Source organism: Arvicola amphibius, chromosome 3, assembly GCF_903992535.2.
Source record: "Arvicola amphibius chromosome 3, mArvAmp1.2, whole genome shotgun sequence".
NCBI lineage: Eukaryota > Metazoa > Chordata > Mammalia > Rodentia > Cricetidae > Arvicola > Arvicola amphibius.
The window spans coordinates 113,459,860-113,487,206 of NC_052049.1; the positions used below are offsets into that span (position 1 = coordinate 113,459,860).

General features: G+C 49.6%; 1 protein-coding gene across 1 annotated transcript in view; it reads left to right on the forward strand.

The window, feature by feature from the left end:
- The first annotated feature begins 5,599 nt into the window (after positions 1-5,599).
- Positions 5,600-27,347, forward strand: part of Dscaml1 (DS cell adhesion molecule like 1) — a 330,756-nt gene continuing 309,008 nt past the window's right edge. Inside the window, exons 1-2 of the mRNA XM_038323307.1 lie at positions 5,600-5,819; positions 26,418-26,735. Coding sequence (XP_038179235.1) covers positions 5,600-5,819; positions 26,418-26,735 — 538 coding nt within the window. The remainder of the gene's footprint in view (positions 5,820-26,417; positions 26,736-27,347) is intronic.

The window sequence follows — 27,347 nt, forward strand, 5'->3', positions numbered from 1 at the left end:
ATAATATAATTACATCATTTCTCCCTTTCCTTTCCCCACTCTAAAGTGTCTCATATAGACCCCTTCTTGATCTTTCTAGTTCACAGTCCTATTGTTGTTAGTTACTGTTTTATAAACAGGGGCACATTCTTAAATCCATGAGTACAACTTGTTTGTTCTGTATGTTACTTGTATATATATAGATCAGAGACCCGTAGGACAACCTGGGAAGCCACACAGACTGAGGTTCTGTTTTTCATTTGTTTGGGGAATTGCTGCTAGTCTCTGTCCGTGTACCTTCCACCTCAGCCCAGTCTCCCTTCTAGAGAGAATTCTGAACACAAGTTTGCATTCAGACTTCCTAAAGCCTCCCTGGGTTGGCTTTCCAGCCAGCTTTAGAGCTGTGAGCACAGCAGAAGAGAGGCCACAGCTGGGGAGACTCCAGCCTTCCTGGGGACCTCAATAGCCCTAGGCACTTGCTGGGGTCACTGTTGAGGCAGGAACCTGAACAAGACAAGCCCTGGAGACTTCACCTAAGGGGAGGAACTTGGTACTTCCAGGGCCTTGCTCAGTGAGGCCAGAATAGATGGACAAGACCGGATGCCGTTAGGACGTGTGGAGAAGGTCATGGGCTGCCTTCCCTCTGGGCATTGAACTGGGATCATTTAGCGACACACACTATGTTTTCTGTAGGCGTCATAATCTATGAACCGTGGTGGTTCATCCTGCCTCAGAAAGATAGAAGGGGGTGAGATGCCTGCTGTGTAAGCTCTGACAACCTTAGTTTGAGTCTCTGGGACCTGTGGTGGGAGGAGAGAGTCAGCTCCTAAAAGCTGTCCTCTGACACCCGCGTGTCTCCCCATAACAAAGTAAATAAAAATTTAAAAGTGTAAAGGTAGAAATCTTAGTATTTGTTTTATGTATTGTTGTTTATTTCTGACTGTCTGTGATTAAACATTTATAATTCTGCCTGTTTTTCTGCATTAGAAAGAATGCATATTTTGCAGGCACACACACACACACACACACACACACTGTGTGGGGTGGATCATCCAAGGTTCTTGCATGCGTGCGTTCACTCCATCTTTGTGTTCAAACACTGTAGGTGAAGAAACAGGGGTCCAGCAGGACTAAGGCGCTTGCCCAGTGTCACACAGATGGTTGGTGACACTGGTGCTGTGAGATCCTAGACCAAGATTCTGTGCAGAGTGTTCAGATCTATCACAAACAGGGAGGAGAGCAGGGAAATCCTTGCTGCCTCCTCTTCCGATCAATGAGTAAGCAACACCGAAGGTCAATCTCAAATTAGCTACATAACCCCAAGTGTTAAGTTTTTAAGACCGACCTGGTTCAGTATTGATTCCTTCTATGAAAGCCATATTTATGCCGAAATTGCTTGAGAATGTCTGAGCACACATGAAGGCTTTGTTGAAATAATTACATGGCCTTATTTTTGTAGAGAAGTAACCAAAATACGTAAGTTCATTGTCTAAGTTAAACAATGAAAACATCTCTTGTTTCTTGTGATGGCCTTGTTCTTAATACAACATGGCAAAATAATACCCCCTAAACATCCATGATTAACCTGAATTGGAAAGGGCTCCCCTCCCAATCTCCCTGTGACTCCATGAAGCTGCTTTAGATGACAGTGATCTTAAGAAAAAATTGAGTTCCAGTGCAAGAACACACGGGCAATTCATTGCTGCTAAGTGGTGTCCCTGTAAGAAACGCATCCCATGCATTTCAAGCCCATGCAGAAGTGCCAATGTGGAGTTTTGGACTGCATTCAAATCTCAGTTAAGCACAGGTGGGCCTGTCATTAAGGGTTTATGTTTACCTGTACATACGACTGTTTGCCTGGGAGACTGTGTTTGTTCTCACACCGGTGCATACAGACTTGCATGTGGGTGTGGGGGTTCCCACTGTGTTTGGGACAAACTTTCTGAATCTTCTCTTGGTTTCCTCCTTAGGGTTCTGTCACTCCGGGAAACCCCCAAACAATGGGGAAGAAAAGGGGACTTCTGAGCACATTTGAACCAGGCTGTCACTCTCAATGAGCTTTTCCTGAGTACCAGAGAGGAACACAGTCTAGGAAGTGACAATACATAAAATGTAAGGCCTGTCTGTCACCAGGTCCTCTCTCCGTCCCTCTGTCCCTCCCTCCTCCCCACCTCCCATCCTTCTTCCCTTCTTTACTTCCTTTCTCCCTTCCTCTCTCTCTCCCTTCCTCCCCCTTCCTTCTGTATCAGTCTTCTTCTGTATCTGCCCATATTTCTACAGCCACTTGCCAGGGCCCCCAACTCCTTAGCTATGGCCTCATCATAGCATGGGGTGTAAGATGACACCTCACTGTCTCCCAACAGAGCAATTTCTACCCCCCATTTCACATGAGTCAAGGTCTTTGTGAGCAAAGCCAATGACATCAGTAATATTTACTTGTGCCACGCTGTGCCGGCCACCAGGCTTGTCCTAGTTAATCCTCACATGACTTCCTGCCAAAGATGCTGAGCTGTCTCCACTTTCCAGGTAAGGACACCAGGGTCTGACACACATGCATTTCCCAGGGGACTCTGCAGCAAGTTGTGGCAGGGTTGGACTGAGAACAGAGCCTGAGTCCAAGTCCACACTCTTAAGGGTGATGTTGGGAAGTCTCTTCGCTAGAATGAGTCCCTGAACCTGCCCTCCATTAGATTTTTTTCTGTTTCAGAATAGTCTGCTCCTCTCCAAGAACAGACGTGGTGGATGACCTCATCCCGCAGAGAACACACACAGGTTGTGTGTGATGGGCAGGAAGGAGGCATTTGAGGTCTAGGGGGCCCTTGAGGTGGATGGAGAGAAGAGGCCTCCTTTTCCTCCAGCCTGGAGGCTCAGAGCTGGAGCAGCTGTGCCATCATCCCAGGCCCTCTCTTGGCCCTGTCCCCCTGCAGCAGACAGAGCTCTTTCATCCTGTCTGACTTAGTGGTTTATTTTAGGCACAGCCTGACCAGGTGCTCTGGGTCAATAGGCTTAGCTTTAAATAACTGGGTTCTTCTCCATGAGTATCTCCTTTTGGCAGGAAGGAACACAATGAAAGAAAGAGTCACACAGGCTAGGATGGCGAGGGAAGAAGACAGAAGGCAATACAGGAGAGAATACAAGCAGTCTCTTTCACTCTGTATGTCCTCAGACAGGTGCATGACTTCTCCACTCGGTGAACCAGTTTCCCCACCTTCAAAGCACATCTTTGAGCTGGCCATCTCAAACGCCCCCTTGCAAGCTTACCTCTGGCTTCTGTGCTCTGCTGTGTATTTACAGGCAAGTCACCTACCAAAGGGTGTCTGCTTCAGAGTACTGACTTACCACTGTGGAGCTCAGTCACCAGAGAGGCTGCGCAGCAGAGAGCAAGCAGCTGCTGCGGTCCAGATGCCTGGATTCAAGTCTTGCTTTTGGTGCAAACCTGGCGATCTTGTGTGTGAGTCTCAATTTTTCTAACCAGTTTTAAAAGAGCCTGACGGAATTTTAAAGGGTGTTATGTGGGTTACACAGAGTGAGAGCCCTTTAAACTCTCCAAATTAAATATGCCTGACAGTCCCTCAAAAAGTTAAACATAAAATGACCACCTATCCAGAAATCCTGCCTCTGGTTCTATACCCCAAAGAACGGAAAGCAAGGATACAGAGATGTTTTTATTTTTTTTTTATGTTTTATTTTATTGTGTTGATAGCATCACTATTCACAGGAACCCAAAAGGGAAGCCACCCAAGTGTGCATCTGATGGGTGAGTTGAGTAAACAAACGTTGTATAGACACACAATAGAATACTACTCAACCGTAAAGAGGGTTGTATAGACACACAATAGAATACTACTCAACCGTAAAGAGGGCTGTATAGACACACAATAGAATACTACTCAACCGTAAAGAGGGGTGAAATCCTGACGCGTGCTGTAACATGGCTAAACCTTGAGCACAATGTGTTCAGGAAGACACACAAGGGCCAAAGCTATGCACTCCACACGCATGAGATACCCAGAGTGGTGTGAGATGTGTAGGGATACAGAACAGACGACAGTTCCAGAAACTGAGGGGAGGAAGTCAGAGTCTGATAGGTGAGGAATTTCTACTTGGTTTGGTGGAAAAGGTTTGGATGGGAAGCCGCAGTGGTTGGACAACATTGGGAATTTACATAGTAGTAAGTTTTTTTTAAAAAAAAATGGTTAAAATGAGGGCTGGGGAGACAGTTCAGTCCATAAAAGGCTTGCTGTGTAAACATGGAGTCCCAAGCTTGGATCTCTAGGTTTAGTGAGAGACCCTGTCTCAAAAAATAAGGTGAATGGAGATTGAGGGGGCAAAAAAAATACCTGACATCAACCAGTGGCACACACACATGCATACACGCACGCACACACGCGCCCCTGCATGCACAACCACATACATACATCACACTCACAAATTTAAAAACGATTAAAACAGCAATTTCACATTTTATATATCTTACTATGTTTTAAAAAATGAACACACAGTTTTCAAGATTTAGTTTAAAATGTTAGGCAATTTTGGCAAAACTTGGGAATGAGAAAACCTGGTTCTTCACCTGAACTTGGGTGAGACATCTGGGGGGTAATGCCTCTCTCTGTTAAAACAGCACTGCAAGCTCCGCCCCCCCCCCACACACACACCCTTACCATGCCTCTCAGAGAGCCAGGTCAAATGCACACACGGTCAGAGCCAAGTGGGTCAAGGTGGAAACAGGATCTCCAAGGCCACCTACCTGACCGATTGCATGGAGAATTCCAGTGCAGCCACTTAGTTCATCCGTGGGGCTACTTGGACCTCTTCCTTGGACCCTGTGCGGCCTCTTATTTGAGAATTAAGACAAAAGGAGACTTTCGTCGCCTCAGCCGTCTACATCAGTCAGCCGTGCCACAGCTCAGCCCCAGAGCTCAGCAGGTGTACGGCTCCCATTTGGTAACTGCTGGGGTTCTCTCCTCACTTATGACCTATTGACCAGTTTCTGGAAGTGAGAAGGCTGTGGTGATGGGGACTGGGGTGGGGATAAAGAAACACACAAAACAGACATTCTTTATGCATCGTCCACGACTCTTTAAAAGCTCACAATGTATAAAGTGCGGTCGCAAATTTGGATAGTGCCGGGATGGGGTGGACTGAGCTGGCTTCTCCATTACAGAAGAATAAAGGTTTGGGGCAGCATGTAGGTTCGAGCTTTGGGGTGAAGAGTATGGAGAGTACCAGATGTCTTCAAAGATCTTAGCCCAGATGTTGTCCAGAGTATCCACATTCTCTCTCATTCGTGCAGAGAAACTGAGTCCAAAAGAAATACTAAGCAATGGCTTTGGATGACCCATCCGGGAGAAACCCAGCGTCCTTGCCCCGTGCATGGCGGATTCTTGGCACATGTATGACACATGCCTCTCTGAGAGCCTCAAAGCCCATGGGTGGCAAGGACCCCTCTCCTCTCTCGGTCAGAGAAGCAAGATCGAGACGGTCTGGTCAGGGTCTCCATCTCTGTCCCTGAGCTTGTGGGGCTAAGGGACCTCCGGGTTGGGGCTAGAGTAGCGTTCACCACCCGGGGTGTCGCGGGGGGGGGCGGAGAGAGCGGCCGCCTAGCCCAGCCCCGCGGATGACAGGAGCCCGGGAGCCGAGGAGGGAGGAGCCGCCGCCGTGCGCTGGGTTGAGGAGCAGAGAGAGCGGGGCGCCGAGTGCGGGCGGCTGGGAGCGCGCTGAGCGGGGGAGAGGCGCTGCCGCACGGCCGGCCACAGGACCACCTCCCCGGAGAATAGGGCCTCTTTATGGCATGTGGCTGGTAACTTTCCTCCTGCTCCTGGACTCTTTACACAAAGGTGAGACCCGCTTTGCCGGTGGCTGGGCGGTGGAGGCGGCGGGGCCGGGATGCGCTGGAGGCGAGGTGCGGTTCCCGGTGGGTTCCAGGTGCCTGGGTGCAGGACCCTCTCGGGTGTATGGCATTGGGTGGGCGCGAGGGGTGGGGCGGCTCAGCGAGAAGGGTAGGGTGAGAGTCAGCCTGGGACCCTTTGCCAGCCCCCCTGCGCCTGCCGTTTAGGGGCGCGCCCGTGGGGGGCGGTGGCCAAGGAACCCCTGGTTTCCCCATCCTAGCCCGGCCGCAGTTCTGCCCTGACCCCCTCCCCCAGCCCCTTGCCCGCTCCCGCTGCTTGCTGGAGCTGGGACCCCGGGGTGCCCTGCGAGTCAGGTGGTCCTCGGACCAAGACTTCATCCGCGAGCCCTCGGTAATTGGGTCTTCGGACCTAGGAAAGCTCACTCCTGCTGTAGCTTCGTGTACCCCTCGACCGCCCTCGACCCCCGCCCTGGAGCAAATGCCGGCGCACCGCATGGCGCTTATCTGCGCCTGGCTGGGTGCAGGGCTGGGAGAGCTGGGGGTCCCGAGAAGCGGGGGTTCCATCGGACACCAAGTTTGTTCTTCAGACCCAAGGGTCGCCCTCACCTATACCCCACCCCTGTGCCCCAGGCGCTAGCCTCGGCTTCTATTAGTCTCCCTGGCCACCTTAAGCAGCCGGCCCCAAGGTGCGATACTCTCCGTTCCGGCGCTTGGGCTGCTGGACCTGGGGACAAGTGTTCAGGCTTGGGGGGCGTGTCCCTCTCCCGGGAGAGAAAAGGTTATTAGGGGTGGGTCCAGGTGTCCGGCACGTCCAGACCAGCTCCTGGGGCGCAGCACACCTGATCTAAGAGGTAGCCTGGACTGAGGGGTAAGAGGCAGGCATTCCCGATCGTAACCAACCTGGGCACTCAATTGGGACTTGGCCAGCGCGGGCAGTTGAGCTTCTAGACTGTGGCAGAGGACGTGCCCCCGGGCGCTCAGATGGCGGGAGGGAGAGGAGGAGGCGGCCGAACTCCGCGCCCTTGCGCTGGAGAGCACAGACGCTCCTCGGCTCTACCTGCTCAACCCTCTAACTTTTCTCCTTCGCGCCCGGAGGGCAGCTTCTCCTTCTGCCTCCTTTGCCTGGGTTGGCCTGGCCCAACGATAATTCTTGCCCCCTAGGCGATGGAGAAGAGCAGTCAAGAGCCCGGGGAAGGGATCCAGTCCTCTGCGGAAGCCGAGTTTGCAATCTGCCAGAGCCCAAAGTAATACCCAGTAGGTTGGGGGAGGCGGCTAACCCTTATTTGTGGATATAGCCGGGTCAGAACCAATCTGATGGCCTAGTCTGCTGGGATTTTGCCCAGAAGATCCGAGTGCTGGGTGGTCTTAGAAGGTGAGCAAAGAAATGGACTTTCTCAGGCCCAGTGAGGGCCACTGGGTAACACAGTAAGGCTGGTCTAGGTGGCTTAACTCCTTGCCCCCTGAACTGACCCTTCATCCGACCTTAGGCAACAAGCTTGGCTCCGGCCCCCACTACACACCCCAGTTTTCTTTGCTGGGGCTCTTCCTGCTTCCCTCCACCCTGGCAGGCTGGTTTGGCTCACGGCTTTAATTACGTTAATATTAAATATACATAAGGTGAGGAGCGGCTTTCTCCCTCCATAGCTCTCTCTCCAACCCCCATCCCTTTTCCATTTTGTCAGGCAAGAAACACAGACCAGAGCTGTGGCCACACTCTGCTGCTTTGTCCCCAACCTTGCCCCAGGGATAGTCCATTTCTCAGCAAAGGAGACCCCTTCACAAATACCTGCAGGACACCACCCTCCGCCATCCAGGAGCTCTACATGAATAAATGAAGCCCAAGTTATTTGATAGGGAAGGAGCAGATGGGGGTGGAAGTGGAGAAAGGCCCAGAAGGCCACAGGGCAACAGCTGGAGGGGCAGAACCCTCTCCTACTCCAGCAAGAAGTTGCTACTAGTAGGTCTTATGGGTAGATAGGAGTTAGCAGGTATGGCGGCCCTGGGTGGCCTTTGGGTCTGCGGATCCCTGGTTCCCCTGCCATTCAGAGTGCCAGCATCTGTGTTGGGTGCCAGGCAGCTTTGCCAGACAGGCCTATCTTTTCCTTGGTGCCTTAATTGGGTCTTAGGTGCCAGGCTGATCCCCAGGGGCCTGTTCTGCTTGGGGTGGCATGGTGGGTGGGTGGTGGAGGCGGCTCGGGGAAGATGTAATGTGGGGAAAGCAAGCAAGATGGGGCGTGGTTTATTTCTCTCCCGTTGCCAGTCACCCCCGCGGCACCAAGGAAAATGTAAATGCGAATGTTCCAGCCTGTTACAGAAAACAATATCCTCTTGCAATAATTTGTACGTCCATCTGTGAGGAGCGGGAGGCGGCAGGCAGAGAGAAGAAAACAGGGAGATGGAGAGTCCTCTGGATGGAATTAAGCAGTTATTGAATGTTTTAAGCTTCTGTTATTTCCATTCCTCTCAAAATACCCTTTTTTTTTTTTATTTTATGAAGCCTGAGCTCAGCCCGTTTCCCCAGAACTAAACGGGGAAGGTGTTTTAATAATCGGTTATCGAGTCTCCAATAACTGCCTTATTATTGCCAAGACAAACCCAGGTCTGGGCAGCCAGATGAACCCCGGCGAGGCTCTCCCTGTTGTGACATCCAGCGTGCCAGCCTCTGCGTTGCCCGAATTTGCATTTTTACTGTGTAAAAGAACAAGCTTCCTCGGCACTAAAATTCCTGTTTTCTAAAAGCCAAAATAATGGGTTGGCATTGATTTTTTTTTTTCATTTCCCACCCCAATCTCTCGGATGGAGACTCAGGGTTCCTCTCTCTGGAGAAGACCAAATTAAAAGCCTTTGTCAGGCCATTAAGAAAATCTCCAGCATTCTGTTCAGCATCTAATTAAAAGGGGGGGTTCCTGGGGGGCATGTTTTTAAAATCTCAAAGTGGCAAGCACAACTTAGGGGAGGTAGGCAAAGAACCAATGAATGGCTGGGAGGGGCTGGGTGGCCAGAAGGACCCTGGCTGCTGGAATAACATGAAGGAGAAGGCAATTGCCGTGATGCCCGGCAAATCTTCCTGATGCCTCATTTTCCTGGGCATCAAAGCCAGTTGCTTTAACATATTTCTGCCGCAGAATGAGGAGCTCAATTAGAAAGAAAAGCTAGGAAGCAGTTGACCCAAAGACAGCGTCGAAGTTGAGCAGGTGCTGGGCACTGGCCAGAGCGGCTGTTTTTCTTACAAAGAGGGAAGGGGTGGGCACATAAACAGTCAGGGTTGGCCTGGCAGTGGTTTGCTCAAGAAGCAGGAAGGTTAGGAATCCCAAACGCAGGGTGAAGGCCTGCTTAGAGCACATCACAGGCATGGAGCTTTTGGTAAGGTATGGACCACAAGCCCTTACCTCCTCAGCATCTTCAGGGAGTCCATCCTTGTGATGTGTTTGGTTACTGCCTTGGCTGGTAAAATATGACTTTTTCTGTTCAGAGAGCCCTATCAGGGTGTTCAGGCCTGAGGCTGAAGGTTCTCTCCTCCCCTGTGTTCTTAGAGAAAATGTTTCTTGGGGGGGGGGTATTAAAGTAGTTAAAAGGGAAGATCTCTGAGTTTTCCGAAGTGCTCCTAGCCCTTAACCTAGTACACTGATTGGAACCCAGGTATCCGAGTAGGGTGAGCAGCAGAGATGGCAGGAGGCCAGGAACCCAAGAGCAGGATCCAGATTTGCATATTATTTGCATGTGGATTTGCATGCTCACCTAGTGGGCCCAAGAGCCTAGTTCTGTGAGGAGCATCCTAATCCCAGCTTCATTCAGTAGGAGCTAAGCAGTAGCTTCCTTCTTGTACAGAATAGGAGTGGACAGGAATGGGAGACAAATGGCCTGGTAGTTTCCATGCAGTTTCCAGGATTTAGGCCTACATGCACTTAGTGCTGGAGAGCAAGTCCTGCACCCAAGATAAGTAGTGGCACTGTGTGATTAGGATAGAATGGGTAACAACAGACAGAGATAGCCTGAGGCAGAGGAAATATGGGGTGTGGGTCATTCCTCTGGTGCCTCAGGATTCCAGTTATTGGAGCGTAGGGGCAACATTAGCCTTCTTGAAAGGAGGGAGTTGGGTGCTTTGGGTTATGGTTAGGAGTGAAGAACATTCAGTCGATGGGATGTGGGTATTAGGTAAGGAACAATGCTCTCTTATCCTCTGGTCAGTCAGCATCCAGCTTTGGGAAAGGTGGTGGCCTCTGGGGGATGAAGCCAGAGCCTGCTGCTTCTTCTATCATGATTAAGGCAGTTTGAGCGTGCAGATGGTTCCACTGGGGGCAGTGAGAAGGCAGGTGGACTGTGTAAAGTTTGGAGTAATGTTCGAAGGGCAGGCACTTAGGAGGACTGCGTGATTACTCGTGGGCAGCCAGCTGGGACATCTGTGATGGGAGCATGGCCGAGGGATGGCCTTGTCTGTTTTTCTGGGACTCTAGGCAAAACTCACCCTGGCAAGTGCATCTCTGAGGCCTTTTGGAATGTGCTGCATACTTGCTGGTCCGGAAGGATCCTGGCCGACCAGAGCCTAGAGAGTGCATGCTCCATCTGGTGCTGTGTGGAGCTCTGAGGGGTTAAATGGGGTTATTGGGGGATGGGTAAAATTAGGACTGAGCTTTGCCCTTCCCTATCCAGTTCCTTCAACCAGTGCTTTTGTCTGTTTTGTATATTGGTGTGTGTGCACGTGCGTACACGCACGTGTTGGGGAAGACTGGCCTGGCTTCTATGGTGGAAATCTGGATCCAAATCAAGCCCTTTGTGCACATCTTAGCTCTGCATTTACCAGGCATAGGTCTTGGGGAGGGGGAGAGGATTTCTGCGCATCCTTTCCTCTATCTGTGAGACTAAGGAAGAAAAGCAGTACTGTAGCCAGAACTGAGCTGGTGCTCAATAAACATGAGGCCCCTTCTGCTTCCTACACTGCCCTTGCCTTCATCCTCCTGCTTGACCCCAAAATATATTTGGAAATCTCGTCTCTCCTGAGCAGTTGTATTATCCAGTCACATTTCCAGCAAGGTCAACTGTCTTAGTCCTCATGACACTAAGAAAAACCAAGTGATGACCGGGACGGGGGGGGGGGGTGGCACGCGTTCCTTCCCAACTATCACCTTGCAGGGTAACCTTCAGGTTTCTGCTTTAGCAAGAGATCTGCAGCCAAGTGGACACCTAGGTGTCCTTGGGGAGTCCAGCACCACCCTTCGCTCCCTTCATCAAGGCTAGTGACAGCAGTGGAGATGGAGAGGGCTGGGGTTGAGTCTAGACTCTGAAGTCCAGCCTTTGAGGGAAGCCAGGGCTGGTTTCCTGCCTGCAGTGAAGGCTGAGACTGCAGAGTGCATCTTTACCGTGTACTCTTGGTGTAGAAAAGTAAGGAGCATGGGTTTCACTCAGTTGGGAGTGTGTACAAATGCTCCTCCTAGGGTGAGCCCTCCAAATGTCTCTGGACGTGTCTCTCCTTGCTGGGGTAAGCCTATCTGTTGTCTAGGTAGTCAGTCCAATGTTGCGAGAATACCCATGACCTTTGCTGTCCCTAATCATCCCTCTCTCTACGTCCCAAGCTGCTATATAGAAAGAACATACGACCCAGAGATCAAGGGTTGTCCATGGCAGGTTGTAGCCTTTGGGCTCTGTAAATGGGGGGAGGGGTTAGTGTGGGCACATCCACCCGTGTGCCCAGTTAGACAGATGTTCGTCCAGTGCTGCCGTGGCCTGAGCAGCATTAGCCTTAGGTATCACCCGTGCCACTCCAGCTGCTACTCGCCGCGTCTGCTCAGCGCCCCTTGCACCCTCTCCTGCCCTTGCTCTACACGAAGCTTGCTCTGACAGTTTCCAAGGGCACCATCTTCATTAAGAACAGTTATTCAAATGCTAGTTGCATATTCATTAAGCTGATTTTCCTAAAGAGATGTGTGTGTGTGTGTGCGCATACACACACTCACACACACATGTGTGGTTGGAGAGAGCATTCTCTGTGAACCTAGAAAACAAGGCTTGGTCTGTCTATCATAGGCAAGTTGAGATGCTTTTATTCTATAATCTGTAAAATGGGTAGAATGGCCCGTGTCCTGTATCTCAGGTATTATTGCATGCATGCAAGAATAAGGGGCATAAAATCAAATACCGTGTGACAGTGCTTTGTACACACATACACACACACACACACACACACACACACACATATACACACTTGAAAAAAACACAGCAAAGCAGCTATTGCCCTATAAATATTATGCTAAAATTTAAGGTATAATTACTATTGTTTCATCGTAGGTAATGAGGAAGACTTCACAAGACAGCTGTTTGTGCCTGTCTCCCTCCATGCCCTCCACTCCCCCCCTAAGCAGAACTTCCCTAGTTTTGTTTTCTGCCATTGTGGAGACAGCTAGTGAGTACTGCCAGTCCTGCAGCAGCCATGCATCTTCCTGCAGCCCCCTGCCTGCCCCATGCATCTTCCTACAGTCCCCCCATGCATCTTCCTGCAGTCCCCCTGCCTTCACCCATGCATCTTCCTGCAGTCCCCCTGCCCGCCCCATGCATCTTCCTGCAGCCCTCCTGCTGGCCCCATGCATCTTCCTGCAGCCCCCAGCCCACCCCATGCATCTTCCTGCAGTCCCCCTGCCCGCCCCATGCATCTTCCTACAGTCCCCCCATGCATCTTCCTGCAGTCCCCCTGCCTTCACCCATGCATCTTCCTGCAGTCCCCCTGCCTTCACCCATGCATCTTCCTGCAGTCCCCCTGCTGGCCCCATGCATCTTCCTGCAGTCCCCCTGCCTTCACCCATGCATCTTCCTGCAGTCCCCCTGCTGTCCCCATACATCTTCCTGCAGCCCCCAGCCCGCCCCATGCATCTTCCTACAGTCCCCCATGCATCTTCCTGCAGTCCCCCTGCCCATCCCATGCATCTTCCTACAGTCCCCCATGCATCTTCCTGCAGTTCCCCTGCCTGCCCCCATGCATCTTCCTGCAGCCCCCCTGCTCGCCCACATGCATCTTCCTACAGTGCCCCCATTCATCTTCCTGCAGCCCCCCTGCTTGCCCACATGCATCTTCCTACAGTCCCCCCATGCATCTTCCTGCAGTCCCCCTGCCTTTACCCATGCATCTTCCTGCAGTCCCCCTGCCCACCCCATGCATTTTCCTGCAGTCCCCGTACCCGCCCCATGCATCTTCCTGCAGTCCCCTGCCCCCACGCATCTTCCTGCAGTCCCCTCCATGCATCTTCCTGCAGTCCCCTGCCCCCGTGCATGTATGGTGGAAAGAAGCCCATTTCAGCTCCCCTGCCCTCCTCCTAGGCTCTTAGATATGCTTTTATTCCCTAACTAAAGCCCCCAGGGATGACTGTCCCTCTAGAGAATCCAGTCTTTTGTGGGAGTCCTGCTGTGGTGATCTCATTGAAGTACAAGGGTTCTGGATACCTGGGTTCTACTGTGGCCTGCCTGGAGTCAAGGAGGGGAGGGGAAGTTGGTATCCAGCTTAGAACTAGGAGAAGAATCTTACTAGTGATGATGAGTGACCTCCCGGAGTTGGAAGGCATCTTGAAGGACATGGAATGGGCCTTCCATCCAGACATGGTCCCTCTGCAGCTTCTCTACCTGGTTCCCTTCTTCTCTTATATGTCCAGTAGCAGGGAAGGCTGTTAAGGCTGTTGTTTCCTGTGATTCTGTGTATTTTAGAGTCCAGTCTTAGACCCAGCCCAGCCCTGCCGTGATCTTGTATGTTTTAATCTCATCTTGGCTCCATTTTTGGAACACAGATCAAGACAAACCTTTCTTCCACTTGTCACCCATCAGCCACTTATAAATGGACATTTTTCCCATCTGGGGTCACTCCTATAGCTGTAGAACCTCCCTAGCCCCCTGATGCTTCATCAGGTGACAGCATCTGTTTCATGAAGCTCCAGCATACCTGGGTTGTCCAACGAGGACAAAACAGAAGGGACCTCAGAGCCAGCACTGACCCCAGTCTAGGTATTGGCTAGCTGTGTCCTTGGGGTGAGTGACTCCACTTCCCTGGGCTTTGTGAATGGAAGAGATTGGAGACAATAATCTCTTAAATCCCTCAAGTGTTAACAATCTAAGTCTGGGATTCTCTAGGGACAACTGTGCTGTCTGGGCTGACTCCCTAGAAAGAACTTTCTGGCCAGAAGGGGCCTTCCCCTGACAGGCCTTGTCTAGAAAGGGCTGGAAGATTAAAGATTCTGCCCCACTGACAGCTGTTACTCATAACCCCTCCTGGAGCCACAGGGACAGGGGCCTTGGAGGCCGAAGGCTTGATGCCCCCACACTGGATCTCAAAGCTCTTGCTTGCTGGTTAGGGGAACTATGTTTGTGTCAAGAATACTAAAAAAACAAAACAAACAAAAACAAAAAACCCCGAACTAAACCCACTGCTGTTTCTGATGGGAATGAAGAAGACCCTGACCAGCCATTCTCAATGAGCTTTGAAAGAGTAATCATCTCAGTGACTAGCGTAGGGAGCTGCTGGCACTTGTAAGAGAGAAATAAAACAGCCAGTACCTGAGATGGCCCAAGCAATGCAGAATTGTCCTGTTGCAGATTGCTGCCCTGTATCAGACACCCCTTTGTAACGTGTACACCCTTGGAGACAATCCGGGTGTAATCTATTGTCTGTAGTATGGCTGAGGCACTCAAGGTGGGTGTCAGTTTGAAACACAGCTATGTATGAGAGAGAGGGCAATGTCAGGGAAAAAAACCAATCTGCTTATCCATAAAGAGCAGCCTTTTTAACAGTGGGATTTTGAGCAATGGTGGCACTAAAGGCTTGGCGTAAGAACTAAGTGAGTAATGTTGCAAGGAGAGGGTTTTTCATCCGTGGTTGCCTGGCACCAGCGAGAAGCTAAAAAGCACCAGTGGCAGAGGCAGTGTGAGGAGTGTGGTGACCCAGGTGTCCTAGCTAATTTCCTTATTTTCTTTTTGTCAACTTGACATAAGCTAGTTATTTGGGAAGAAGGAACCTCAATTGAGAAAGTGCCTCCATCGGATTGGCCTGTAAGGTATTTTTAAAAATTAATGATTGATGTGGGAGGATCCAGGTCACCATGGGCAGTGCCATTCTGGGAAGGAAGAACACACTGGATCGATTATTTAAAAAAAAAAAAGAAGAAGAAAAGAAAGAAAACACCAAGCTGAGCAAGTCATGGGGAGCAAGTCAGTAAGCCAGTAAGCAGCATTGCTCTATGCTCTCTGCTTCTGTTCTGGGTGCCCTGATGTCCGTCCGTGATGGAGTGTAAGCTTTAACTTATACAAATCCTTTCCTCCCCAAGTTACTTTAGGTCATGGTGTTTTAACACAGTAATAGAAAGCAGATTAGACAACAGGTGTGCCCAGATATGAGACAAACCAAGGGTAAGGCAGGAGACTTGGTCCCTGTGGCTTCATCTCGCCCAAGGACAACACAAAGTCGTGTTACCTGGGAAGCACTGTGGTGCCGTCTGGGAGACTCACCCACTCCTCCCCAGAGCCTAGCCTCACACTGTCTCCAAGTGCAAATGAACCACAAAAGGGTTTTCTGGTGTCTAGCTGGTCCTCTGGGGTTTGGCACATACTGGTGACTGAACAGAAGCCCTCTGATTGCTCCCCATCTGGGCCCAGTTTCCCCAGCTGGGGCATGAGAACTGTCAGCGTGATGCTCCACAATCTGTCTGTCTCACCTGCAAACCTTTCTGTGCAAACGCATAGATGTTGTCAACATTGCCCGGGCCAGCCCTCCTACCTGAGGGACTCTGTGGGAGACGGCTGAGGGTGGGGGCATCAGGGGAGGTGGACAGCAGCTGGACTGCTGTTGTGTTGCTCATTCGTTGACCATGTAAGTCTTCCTGGATTAACTCCATTGTCAAGTTCAGTTAATACATGCGGTAGGAAGGCTTGTCAGCAAGCCCACAAGAACTATGTTGTGGGCTTGGGAAACACAAAATCTAGCATGGTACATCTACTCTTCCCACCCATTGCTACTGAGCGTGGACAGAGGACACTAACTTCTACACTAGCATTGCGGGTCCTGTAACAGGCACAGGATGGCTGTTGTCTAAGGAGCTGTAGCGTTAACAAACTCCCAGGTGATTCTTCTACATGTTCCTGTTTGTCCACCACTGTTTTATCGCCATCATCCTGGATGCTCAGTAAATACTTATTGCATAAGGACTTGTTTGCTCCATAAGTACTTCCTGCTTGTCTCCTATGACAATCAGACTCACAACAGCGCCAAACACTTAAGTGGTGCCAGACACTTGCATTCTCCAAAAGCTGTCGTTGAGGTAGATACCATCACCTCAGTTTTATAGAAACTAAGGCACAGAGAAGCGAGGTTGTCTTGTCTGGGGTTGCACACATTGCTTGTAACTGGTAAAGCAGGGATTCGAACCCAGGGACTGTGGCATTGGAACTAAGGCTGTTACTACCGTGTAAGAGCCGGCTCTTGCGCCCAGGGGATGAAGTGATCATTGGGAAGGTCACTGTCCTCAGGAATTCATAGTCCTGCATCATAAAGGGGTCCTGCTACCCCTTTGGTCCTTCCTCTCTTCTGGTCCTTGTTCCCCTGAAGACCTGCCACACTCTCTACTCACACGCTAGGCCTGGGCAAGTGCTCTTTAGATCTCTAAGTGGGTGTTTCAGGTGCCCAGTGCTGGCAGACACGCCTCCATGCAAAGCCCAGTGAGTGAGAGGAGTAAACATTGCAAAGGAAGGGAACTAAATGACTCACTGTCCCCGTGGAGGCAGGGAGGTGTTAATATTTCAGTCCCCTCTGGTTGTCACTTCTGATGACTGGCGATGATGACATGGGGTAATTCAGTGTGCACCCCAAAGGAATGCTGGGAGGACCTTAAACTGCAGCCAGACACCTCCCCATCCCACTCCGGGCAGGTGGAAGGGAGACCACTGGTGTCGCTACAGGCGACACCGTGTCAGGTCTCCTTTGCCAAGCTAATCCCCCATGTGATGCCCAGACGAGCCAAGGGTGAGCTAGTTGGTAGGTAGGATGGATGTGCAGGTTCTAGCTGTGACCCTGGGGGCAGCCAGATGCCTGGGGACGATTTCTGGTTTAAAAATATTGCCGTGCTATTTCTACACTTCTAATCTCCTAGCGATTTGGAGCCTGTTTTATGAAACACAGCGTCCGGGTGGTGCTGCTCAATGTTACACGGGTAGAGAAGATTAAATGGGTTTAAGTCTGGATGTCTGTCACATGACAGCCAGGCCCATAACTTCCATTTTCTATTAAAAAGCCATTTCCCCCTTTGACCAGAAGCAGCTTTGCTGTTGATCTGAATGTCTCTCCCTTTATTTATGAAGGATTCCCCCCGCCTTTCCTGGCTCTCTGTAAATTTGCTCGGTTCTGTCTGCAGAGAGAAGAAAGAGCTGGAGGGGATGACAGAGATTTAAGGAGAAAACTGTGGTCTGCTGTCATGGGATCTCCTTTCTAACTGGGGTTAGTTTGGAGAGAAAGGTGAAGGAGAAACGTCATTAGGTACCGGACTAGGAACTCTGTACTGTGATGGGAAAAACGCAGCTGGGCAGCCGGGTGCCCTTACCTCTCAGTTAGATACTGGGTCCATCTCTTCCTCCCACTTCTGTACCTCCCTCCCTCCCTCCCTTCCTCTTTATCATCCTCCTCTCTCCTCTTCTTTCTTTCGTTCTTTCTTTCTTTCTTTCTTTCTTTCTTTCTTTCTTTCTTTTTTCTTTCCTCTCTCTCTCTCTCGCTCTCTCTCTCTCTCTCTCTCTCTCTCTCTCTTTCCTTCTCCCTTTCCCTTTCTTCCTACTCTCTCCTTGTTTCTTTTTGTTTATTTTCCGTTCTCCCTTCCTCCCTTCTTTTCTTTCTCCTACCTCCCTTTTATTCCTCCTTCCTGCCTTCTCCCCACCCTTCCATTCCTTATTCCTGGCCTACCCACCCACCCACCCACCTACCCACCATACATCTCTACCCCCTTCCTTATTTCTTTCTCTCTTTGCTGAGACAGTCACGCTTGTTGTCCAGCCTGGTCTTGAGCTCCAGGGCTCAAGCTCTCTTCCTACCTCAGCCTCCTGAGAAGTCAAGAACCCTTGGGCACACCTTTTGTGGCTTGCTGCTACCTTCTCTTCCTCCCTGTATGATCTTGCGGAAGTTACCGACCCCCCACCTCCTCTTCTTCACTCACAGGCCCCTCACCTTTCATGTATATGCACATATAAATACGGTCACGGAAGCACCCAAACCCTGGGCCTGCTGCACAGCCCAGCCTCCACTCAGGAAATGTTGGTTCTCTTTCTGGAACCTGGTGCCATCAGCCATGGCAGTGAGTCCCCAGAGAGATGTCCAGTCCTAAAAGCAGTGTCTCGGATCTACCTGATGAGGGCAGTGGCCAATGTGAGGAGTCACCTGGGTGTCCTGCTTGGTGCCTTTCCCAGTTCGCAGACACCGTCTGCACCCCACACTTTCCACCATGGTAGGAGGCAGGCCATTGCAGCTGCTGCCTCTTCTCTCCAGCCTGGAGGCTCCACAGTTTCCCCAGGTACACATAACTCACTGCCAGGCTTTACTGCTGCCATATTGAGCTTCTCAGGGATGCCTCCAGGGCCAGCTTCTCCGTCCCATGCACCTTCCAGTGTAGAAGGAACAGCGGGGCTGTGTCCCGCCACCCGGCTAGCTTTATCCAAAATAATTACACGGAAACTGTATTCTTTTAAATACTGCCTGGCCCATTAATTTCAGCCTCTTATTAGCTAATTCTCACATTTTCTCTAACTCATATCTAATAATCTGTGTAGCACCACAAAGTGGTGCCTTACCAGGAAGTTTCTAGCGTACATCCATCTTGGGCTGGAGCTTCATTGTGTCTGGCCTCTCTCTCCGGAGAGGCACGGTGGTCTGTCTCACTTAGGAGAGGTGTGGCATCTTACTGATCCTTCTACCTCACTTCCTCTTCCTGTTCTGTCTACTCCACCCACCTAAGGGGCGGTCTATCAAATGGGCCAGGCAGTTTCTTTATTAGCCAATGAAATCAACTCAAACAGAAGACTCTCCCACATCATTTCCCCTTTTTCTGTTTAAACAATAAAAGAAAGGCTTTAACTTTAACATAGTAATATTACATATAACAAAATAGTTATCAAGTAAGAATTAGTTACAATACTTATATCCATTTTATCTTTTATCATAACAAAGGAAAACTTTAACTATCTATCCATTCTTCAACTCCATCAAAGACTCCAGAAGGATATAATATTACCTAAGTAAATAAGAAGTAAGCAACTTACAAAACTCTAGAAATGACAGAGACATCTCGCTGCCTGGACAGTCACCCAAAGTTCCTCTGTACCGTTGGGGCATCCATCTTCGGCCTTCAGGCCCATAGTTTCCAGCAGACATTTCCATAAAGCAAGAAATTTCAAAGACAGTTCAGTCACTTTTTGCTGTGTCCTGCAGAATGTCTTGCAGACTCTTTCATGAATCAGGAATCCCGAAAGATCATCTCACTTTTAGGCAAGTTCAGCAGTCCTCTCTCTGAGGGTTCTCTATGTCCAGTTTATGCAATAGTCCAGGCAAGAGCAGTTTCTTGCCCAAATGGCTATCAAACTCAATAAGGATCCTCTTTGATGCCCATCTTCCTCTTGAAGTAGATTGGTGCTGCCAGGAGCAGACATGTCTCATTGTCATGAAAAACCCTAAGTTATTAAGACATTTAAAATGCAATATTCTGTAGTCTTTGGAAGATATGAAGTATGCCTATCTAACTGAAATATATCTCTATATATCTAGAAAATCTAACTAACATGAGTATAAGCTTTACTATTATCGATGATTATCCATTAACAACCTATATTTCTTAACTATACATTACATTTTTAAAATGAACTACACAATCACAATACCTTAATCAGTATCAAAAATACATATACATATAACAAAATTGACCTTAAAATCCATACCAATGCAAATTATTCATATATATATCATATCCCCCTTTAAATGTAAAAGAACATTTATAAACAATATTTGGGAACATGGGCGCAGTTATTTCTCTCCAAACTGCTTCCTGCTGAATGGGGACGCTGTTAATCAAATCTTTCATGGTATAACCTGTGTGCCAGGTTCATCTCAGTCATCAGTTGAGTGAAGTAATTTTCTGAAGTTGTTCACAGCAACCTTTCAGGAGGCCGTGGTCTATCATACCATATTGGGATAGAAGCAATCCAACGGGTCTCATTTTCTGTAAAAATAAAAGAAGAATCTCTTTTCCAAAGTATCATATTCTTAGATCCAAATTCTAAAGTCAAGGTATTTTCAAGATATCTTTCTTGGATTAGTTCAGCAGCATTTGTAAACAAATATCTTTTAGCAGCTGTTGCTCCTTCCTCAGCATTCAAACAATTCAAAAAGAGCATAATAGCATACAGTATCAAGATTCTCTGTGTATTTTCCATCTTTGTGCGGCTTTATTTTAACCTCTATTTCGTTTATTTTATACTTTTATTTTTTGAGACAGGTTCTCTGTATATCTTTGTCCTGGAATAACTCTGTAGACCAGGCTGTCCTTGAACTCTCAGAAATCCGTCTGTCTCTGCCTCCCCAGTGCTGGGATTAAAGGTGTGTGCTACAACACCTTGAACTCACAGAGATCTTTCCGTCTCTGCCTCCCAGGCATTCGGATTAAAGGTGTGTCCTGCCACACCTTGAAGTCACAGAGGTCAATCTACCTCTGCCTCCCAAGTGTTGGGATTAAAGGTGTATACCACCACAACAAACTACTTCCTTTTTCTTTCTTTCTTTCTCTTTTTTAAACTGTAAGAACTTTAACTTTTAGCCTGCATGTATTTTTAACTCACTGTAAACCATTTAGAGGTTTTCTTTGTCTTTGAATCTCTCTTTACTGTATATCTCTCTTTTTCTGACCACACAAGTCTTTAATTTACCAAGCAATATAGGTAGGATTAAAGCCGTGGCTTTAACAGCAAGATCCAGCCCATTCCTTAGCTTTCCAGCCTCATGGCAGAGGTACCGGCTATAGCCTTGTTTATCACCACAACTCTGTGGCGGTTCAAGGTCCCTGCCAGCAAGCCAGCTACAACAGTATTAAACAACAATCAAAAGCTCCATAGTCAAGACCGCCTGCTTGAAAGAGTCAGAGTTTGTCCTGGCAGTACAGACCAGAATGCCAGCATTTTAAAACAGCACAACTTTTTTCCTGCTACGGCTGAAAGCAAACAAGCATGCAGTCAGCTTTTATCAATGTCATTTAAGTGTTTTGTAGCAGAACCTCTTAAAAGAGCTGCAATGTTTTGCAGCTGAAGCTGAGTCAGGAAGCCTCTCTTAGATGAGAGTGCTTGCTTGCCAGACCCAAAAAATAGAGCTTTACTCTATTCTTTCCCAAGCTTTCTCAAGCTTTCTGCAGATTCGGTTATCCACGTTGGGCACCATTCTGTAGTGGGAACAGCGGGGCTGTGTCCCGCCACCCGGCTAGCTTTATCCAAAATAATTACACGGAAACTGTATTCTTTTAAATACTGCCTGGCCCATTAATTTCAGCCTCTTATTAGCTAATTCTCACATTTTCTCTAACTCATATCTAATAATCTGTGTAGCACCACAAAGTGGTGCCTTACCAGGAAGTTTCTAGCGTACATCCATCTTGGGCTGGAGCTTCATTGTGTCTGGCCTCTCTCTCCGGAGAGGCACGGTGGTCTGTCTCACTTAGGAGAGGTGTGGCATCTTACTGATCCTTCTACCTCACTTCCTCTTCCTGTTCTGTCTACTCCACCCACCTAAGGGGCGGTCTATCAAATGGGCCAGGCAGTTTCTTTATTAGCCAATGAAATCAACTCAAACAGAAGACTCTCCCACATCATTCCAGCTCAGCGAAGACTGACCTGTGGCATAACTGGCCTGCAGCACCCCAGTTCTAACCTGAGAGCTGTACTTGGCGTAGCTCCTTCTCAAACTCAGCTCTGTGCCAAGGCTTAGCCCCTTTCTGGCTCTCCCTTTAGGAGATCTGAAAGACGGCACACTTCTCCATTGCCTTTTGATGCCTCCGCCTTCCCTGGAAGACTCTGGAGCACTCAGCTGGTGCTTTGTGTGTTTCCTGGAGGGATGAAAGCCTTGAGTCAAGGAGGAGCTGGGAAGGGGCAGGGAAGGATAGGAGTCAGCTAAGAGGAAACGGAGGGCTTTGGATCCTGGGCCGCTGCAGGCAGAGCTGTGCCCTGATCGCTTTAGGCAGCCTGGAACCTCCCACCTGTAGATGTTCGCTGGGGGAGTTGAGGCTTTCACCCTCCTTTACACTCAGCAACCCCACGATGTAGGTAAGACATGCAACTTCTGTTCCACTTCACCCTGCTTTTTTTTCTGGATATGAGCACAGTGCAGCCCAGAAAGGCTAAGTCACTTACATAAGGTCACACAGCAGGTGATGTGAGCCTCTAGAAGACAGACAGTTCTGTCAGACTGCATCCAAGACTCTGTAGAGCTCCATCTCCTTGCTTCTTTGCGATATCGCTGCTCTGTAGATCTCTGGAGCAGGAGATGAAGTCCTGGACAGGCCATGCTAGACTCCCTGGGCTCAGACTGGGATGCTGAACACCTGCTATTTCCCTTGTGTATCATTGCGTCTACATTTATTCATTGGATGACTTGCCCTGCTTTTCACTCTCTGTGTGGCAAGAAATCCAGATATGCGGCTGGCAGTGCCTCAGTTTCCCTCTTACGGATCTGTTGTTCACTCCCTCCTTTTTGCAGATAGGGTGAGGCTAAATTAATGTTTATTTAAGAGCTTCCGCATTTTGAGATGACAGGTGCCTTGGGAGGGTAAAATATGAACCCAACCTAAGTGCAAACTGCTATTGTTTTACACCTGAGGGTGATGTTTCACAACGGCAATGCACTGTCAGAACCGTAAGCAGAAACGAATGGTGTGTCTAATGCTCCCCAGCTCCCCCACACTCTGAAGACAGCAGCTCGCGTCCTGGAGCGGGAGAAATATGAGGCTACTCGTCTTTTGCTATAAATCTGCTGTTTCATCGGCCCTGACAGGTGGCTGGACAATCCCAGTCAATTCATCAATTAAATCTACCCATTTGTAGTTGCTGGGAACCTTGTGTCCTTGGCTCTGGCAAGAGCCAAGGCCTCCAAGTGCAGGAGGGCTGCTGTCATGGTGGTTGATGCTCCTGGTGGGAGCAGAAAGGCCTAGGGAAGGGCTGTTCTCAGAGGTGAGGAGAGGGGAAGGGATGGCTGGCCGGTGGAGGAGACAGGAATGTGCATTTGGGTGTGGCTGGGGTAGGGAGTGGATAGGCAGGGCTCCCAAGCCTGGAAAGTCAGGTTTCTGTGATTTTGATCTGTCTCCATCTTGATTATTCAGCAGCGCAAAGAGGTCTATCTTCTCAGTCCTAATTTCTTTATCTGTAAAATGGAAATAATATTAATGATGATAATCATGATAATTCACTTTAGGGAGTTAAGACGAAAGACAAAGGCTACCTACTACAGAAATACAGTGACTGACCCAGAGTGTGGCCCACAGCCGACAGTGAAGCCAGTGACTAATGTTCTATAGTGGATCTCTTGTCATCAACAGGGTTCTGTCCGACTTAAATCTCTTCCTCAGACCTTTACAATAAGTATTTGGGAGCCTTCTCCCACGAATGGAGCACTTCTTGGATTTCTTTCTGTCTGGGAACTTTCTCATTTTCCCTTTGTCTATTCATCAGGCATAAGGGAGAGTCATTGCACATCTTGGTGAAGCTTGGCTCGCCATAACCATGAAGCTGGCATGGTAGGGGTAGCTAAGTAATTAGGCCATCTGAGGAAGCACCCAGAAACCCAGAGGGATGTCCCTGATCCCTAAGGCTAAGCTAAGGACTGCTGGACCCAGAGTCTATTAGGAGGGATGTAGGGAGGGAGGGAAGAAAGAGGGAGGGAGAGAGGGGGGTTGGTGGGCCTGGTTGTGTTTGAGGAAGGTCCTCTTTTTACTGCATTGATCACATCACAGCCACATACTGCCTCTTAAGGAAGCAATGCTGGGTCAAATTGCCTGGGTGGGCATCCCAGAGAGCTCACCTACTGGTTGTGTTAGTCTTGAGGAAGACAAGGAAGTGCCTCAATCTCCTCCTTTGTAGATTGGGCTGATAATGGTCACTCAGTCCTAAGCCATTGGGAGGATGCCAGGAGGCCACAGAGGAGACAATGCCAATTACTTGTTGAATGCATCTTGGTCAGGAGAGCCTCTCGGAAGGTGAGAATGGGGCCTCATATATGGGCATGCTGGGAAGTCTCACTGAGCCAAGGCTTAGCTTGTAAAACAGCCTGATCTTGTGATCATGAGGAATATTCCAGTACAGAGAACAGGCCTGCTACAAGAGCTTCTGAGGGTCTCCCTGAGCAGACACACTCAACCATGGACTATTACATGGGAGGCAGTGTGAGGAGATTACCAAGCGATGCTGCCTCCCCCAAGAGCCTTTCAGCCGCTGGGGGTGCAGGGCCTGGTGGGGACAGCAAATGCATTTGCTGCTAAGAGGATGCCCCTGACACTGCAGCCAGGAGCACACGGATGTTTTTTTTTCCAGCACAGCTGCTAATGGCTTCATCACAGCTTTTTATGAGATGATGTGAATTGCTCTGGCCAATGAGGCTTAATGGCCTTCCTCAACGACCTGCCTGGTCTATTCTCCCTAGAGGCTCTGCTCCGAGTTAAGGCAAGAATATTAATACAGTCCGGATGTGGGCTCTCCCCCTCCCCATAAAGTTGTGGAAATTGAGGTCAAGTTGGGTCCCCTGCAACGTTCTTTAAACAAGCAGCAGCCCGTTGCTTACTCTTTCGTATTGCTGGTGGAGAGGGACCGGCTTCCCACAGGAGACTAGGGGACCAGTCTCTCCCTTCCTTTGGGTTGGCCTTCTTAAAGGGAAAGGCCCCTAATTAGGGAAGGAGGGCCCCCCAGTTCCCACAATAGGGCAGGAATAGGTGGTTCTAAAGCCTGACGCTGGAATGGGAGGAACAGATATTGCCCTTCCTGCCAGGTGGCCCTGAGGATCTTTCTCTATGGGACTCAGGTTTGGAAGAATGTCAGGGATGGGTGGGGGTCTTCCCAGGCTTGTCCACCCTGCTTACTGTCCAGTTGAGAAGGGAAGGCGCAGGTGATGGAAGAGCAGGGACTTCTGCAGGCAGTCAAGACCAAATCTGAGCCTCTTGCTCCTCATCTGGAAAGGTCACCTGGAAAATGCACTGATGACCTTTAAGCATCCAAGCCCTCACGGACTCCCACTGCCTTCTCTCTCCCAGGCTAGCACCCCACTTCTTCTACCTAGTCTTTTGAGGCTGTGATTATGAGACCCTTTCCCTGCCACCTGCAGGCTAGGAAGAGCAAGGGACCCTACTTAGCAAGGCCTCCGAATTTCAGCTCTACAACCACCCTGTGCTCTTGGACAACCCCTGAGTACCCCAAACCTGTAGAAGGGGGCAATGTTCTGGCTAGGGTTTTTTTTCTTCTTCTTCTTTCCCAACTTGACACAAGTTAGAGTCATTTAGGGAGAGTGAACCTCAATTGAAAAAAATGCCCCAACAGATTGGCTTATGGACAAACCTGAGGGGCATTTTCTTAACTAACTATTGATGTGGGTGGGCCCAGTTCCCTGTAGGTGGTCCCACCCCTGAGCCAGTAGTCCTGAGTCCCAAGAAATCAGGTTGGGCAAGCCATGGGGAGCAAGCCAGTAAGCAGAGGGGAGCAATCCAGTAAGCAGCTTCTTCCATGGTCTCTGCTTTAGTTCCTGCCTGCAGGTGCCTGCCTTGGCCTCCCCTGATGGCGGACTGTAGCCTGTAAGACGAACAAACCTTTCCCTTCCCACATTGCTTTTGGTCAAGTTTTGATCAAAGCCATGAAACTCTAATTAATATAGGTGATGAAAGGCGAGTTGTGGGCTGGAGAAACGCTCAGTGGCTAAAGTACTTGTTCTTTCCCAAGGTCCCAGGTGCGGTACCTAGTACCCACATGGGAGCTCGAGTCCCAGGAGATCTGGTGCCCCTCTGGCCTCTGTGAGCACCTCACGTGCATGTGGTGCACATGTACACACATGCAGGTAAAACACTCATATATGTGCAAAAAATAAAACAAAAACATTCTAAAACAGGGAAAGAGAGAGAAGGGGCATGGGGAGAAGAGAGGCCCTCCCCCCCCCCCTTGGTGCTGTGCAAGTGAGTTAGAGAAATGGCTGGGAGCCAGTGTGTGAAGGGTCAGTGTTAAGTAAGTACAGATCTAGGTATATCAGTGTCTCTCCCAATATGTGCTTCACCACAGTAGGTGGTGACTTTGGACCCTTCTTGCAACAAGGTGTGTGGTAGCCTCTCTCCATGGACTTGGCCCAGCCCAGAAAATGAGACTTTTGACTTTTGTCATTTCTGTACCAACTAACCAAGAAACATCTATAGGGCAGGAAGTGTCCTTTCTCTTCTTTGCTATTTTCCTGGTAAATAATTGGTGCTCAATGGTGTTTATTGGCTGGCTGACACACGCAGGCTGGATGAATCAGTGCCAGCCTGCAAGGCTTCCATGCACGTTTCTCCAGCAGACTCTAACCAAATCTCTTTCTTCCCTGCAGCCCGCCCTGAGGATGTTGGCACCAGCCTCTACTTTGTAAATGACTCCCTGCAGCAGGTAACCTTCTCCAGCTCTGTGGGTGTGGTGGTGCCCTGCCCGGCCGCGGGCTCCCCCAGCGCGGCTCTTCGATGGTACCTGGCCACGGGGGACGACATCTACGATGTACCGCATATCCGACACGTGCATGCCAACGGGACTCTGCAGCTCTACCCCTTCTCCCCCTCCGCCTTCAATAGCTTTATACACGACAATGACTATTTCTGCACTGCGGAGAATGCAGCCGGCAAGATCCGGAGCCCTAACATTCGCATCAAAGCAGGTGAGGGACCAGACACCCGCACCTCGATGGGGGCTCCCTGTGAGGTCTGCACACAGAATGGGGGAGGCAGGCTGGCATTGTGTGTGTATATATGTGGTGTGCACACCAGAGCTTGAAAGAAGCGTTTACCTAGGGTCAGCTTGGCCATCTACTGTGTGTGCTTGGGCACATTCAAAGTGAGTATCTATCTCTCTACCGTGCACAACAATGCCCGTGACTTAAATGACAGAGTGCACATAACTGAAGCAGGAGATTTGCTTAAGCTTCATTTTCTCAAACCTCCTGTACTGGCTGATTTTGTGTGTCAACTTGACACAAGCTGGAGTCATCAGAGTGGAAGGCACCTCAGCTGAGGAAATGCCTCCATGAGATCCAGCTGTAATGCGTTTTCTCAATTAGTGATCAACTGGGGGAGAGCCCAGCCCGTTGCCGGTGGTGCCATCCCTGGCTTGGTGATCCTGGGTTCTGTAAGGAAGCAGGCTGAACAGCCATGGGAAGCAAGCCAGTAAGCAGCCCCCCACCATGGCCTCTGCATCAATTCCTGTCGCCAGGAACCTGCCCTGCTTGAGTTCCTGTCCTGACTTCCTTTCCTCCCCAGTTTATTTTTGGTCA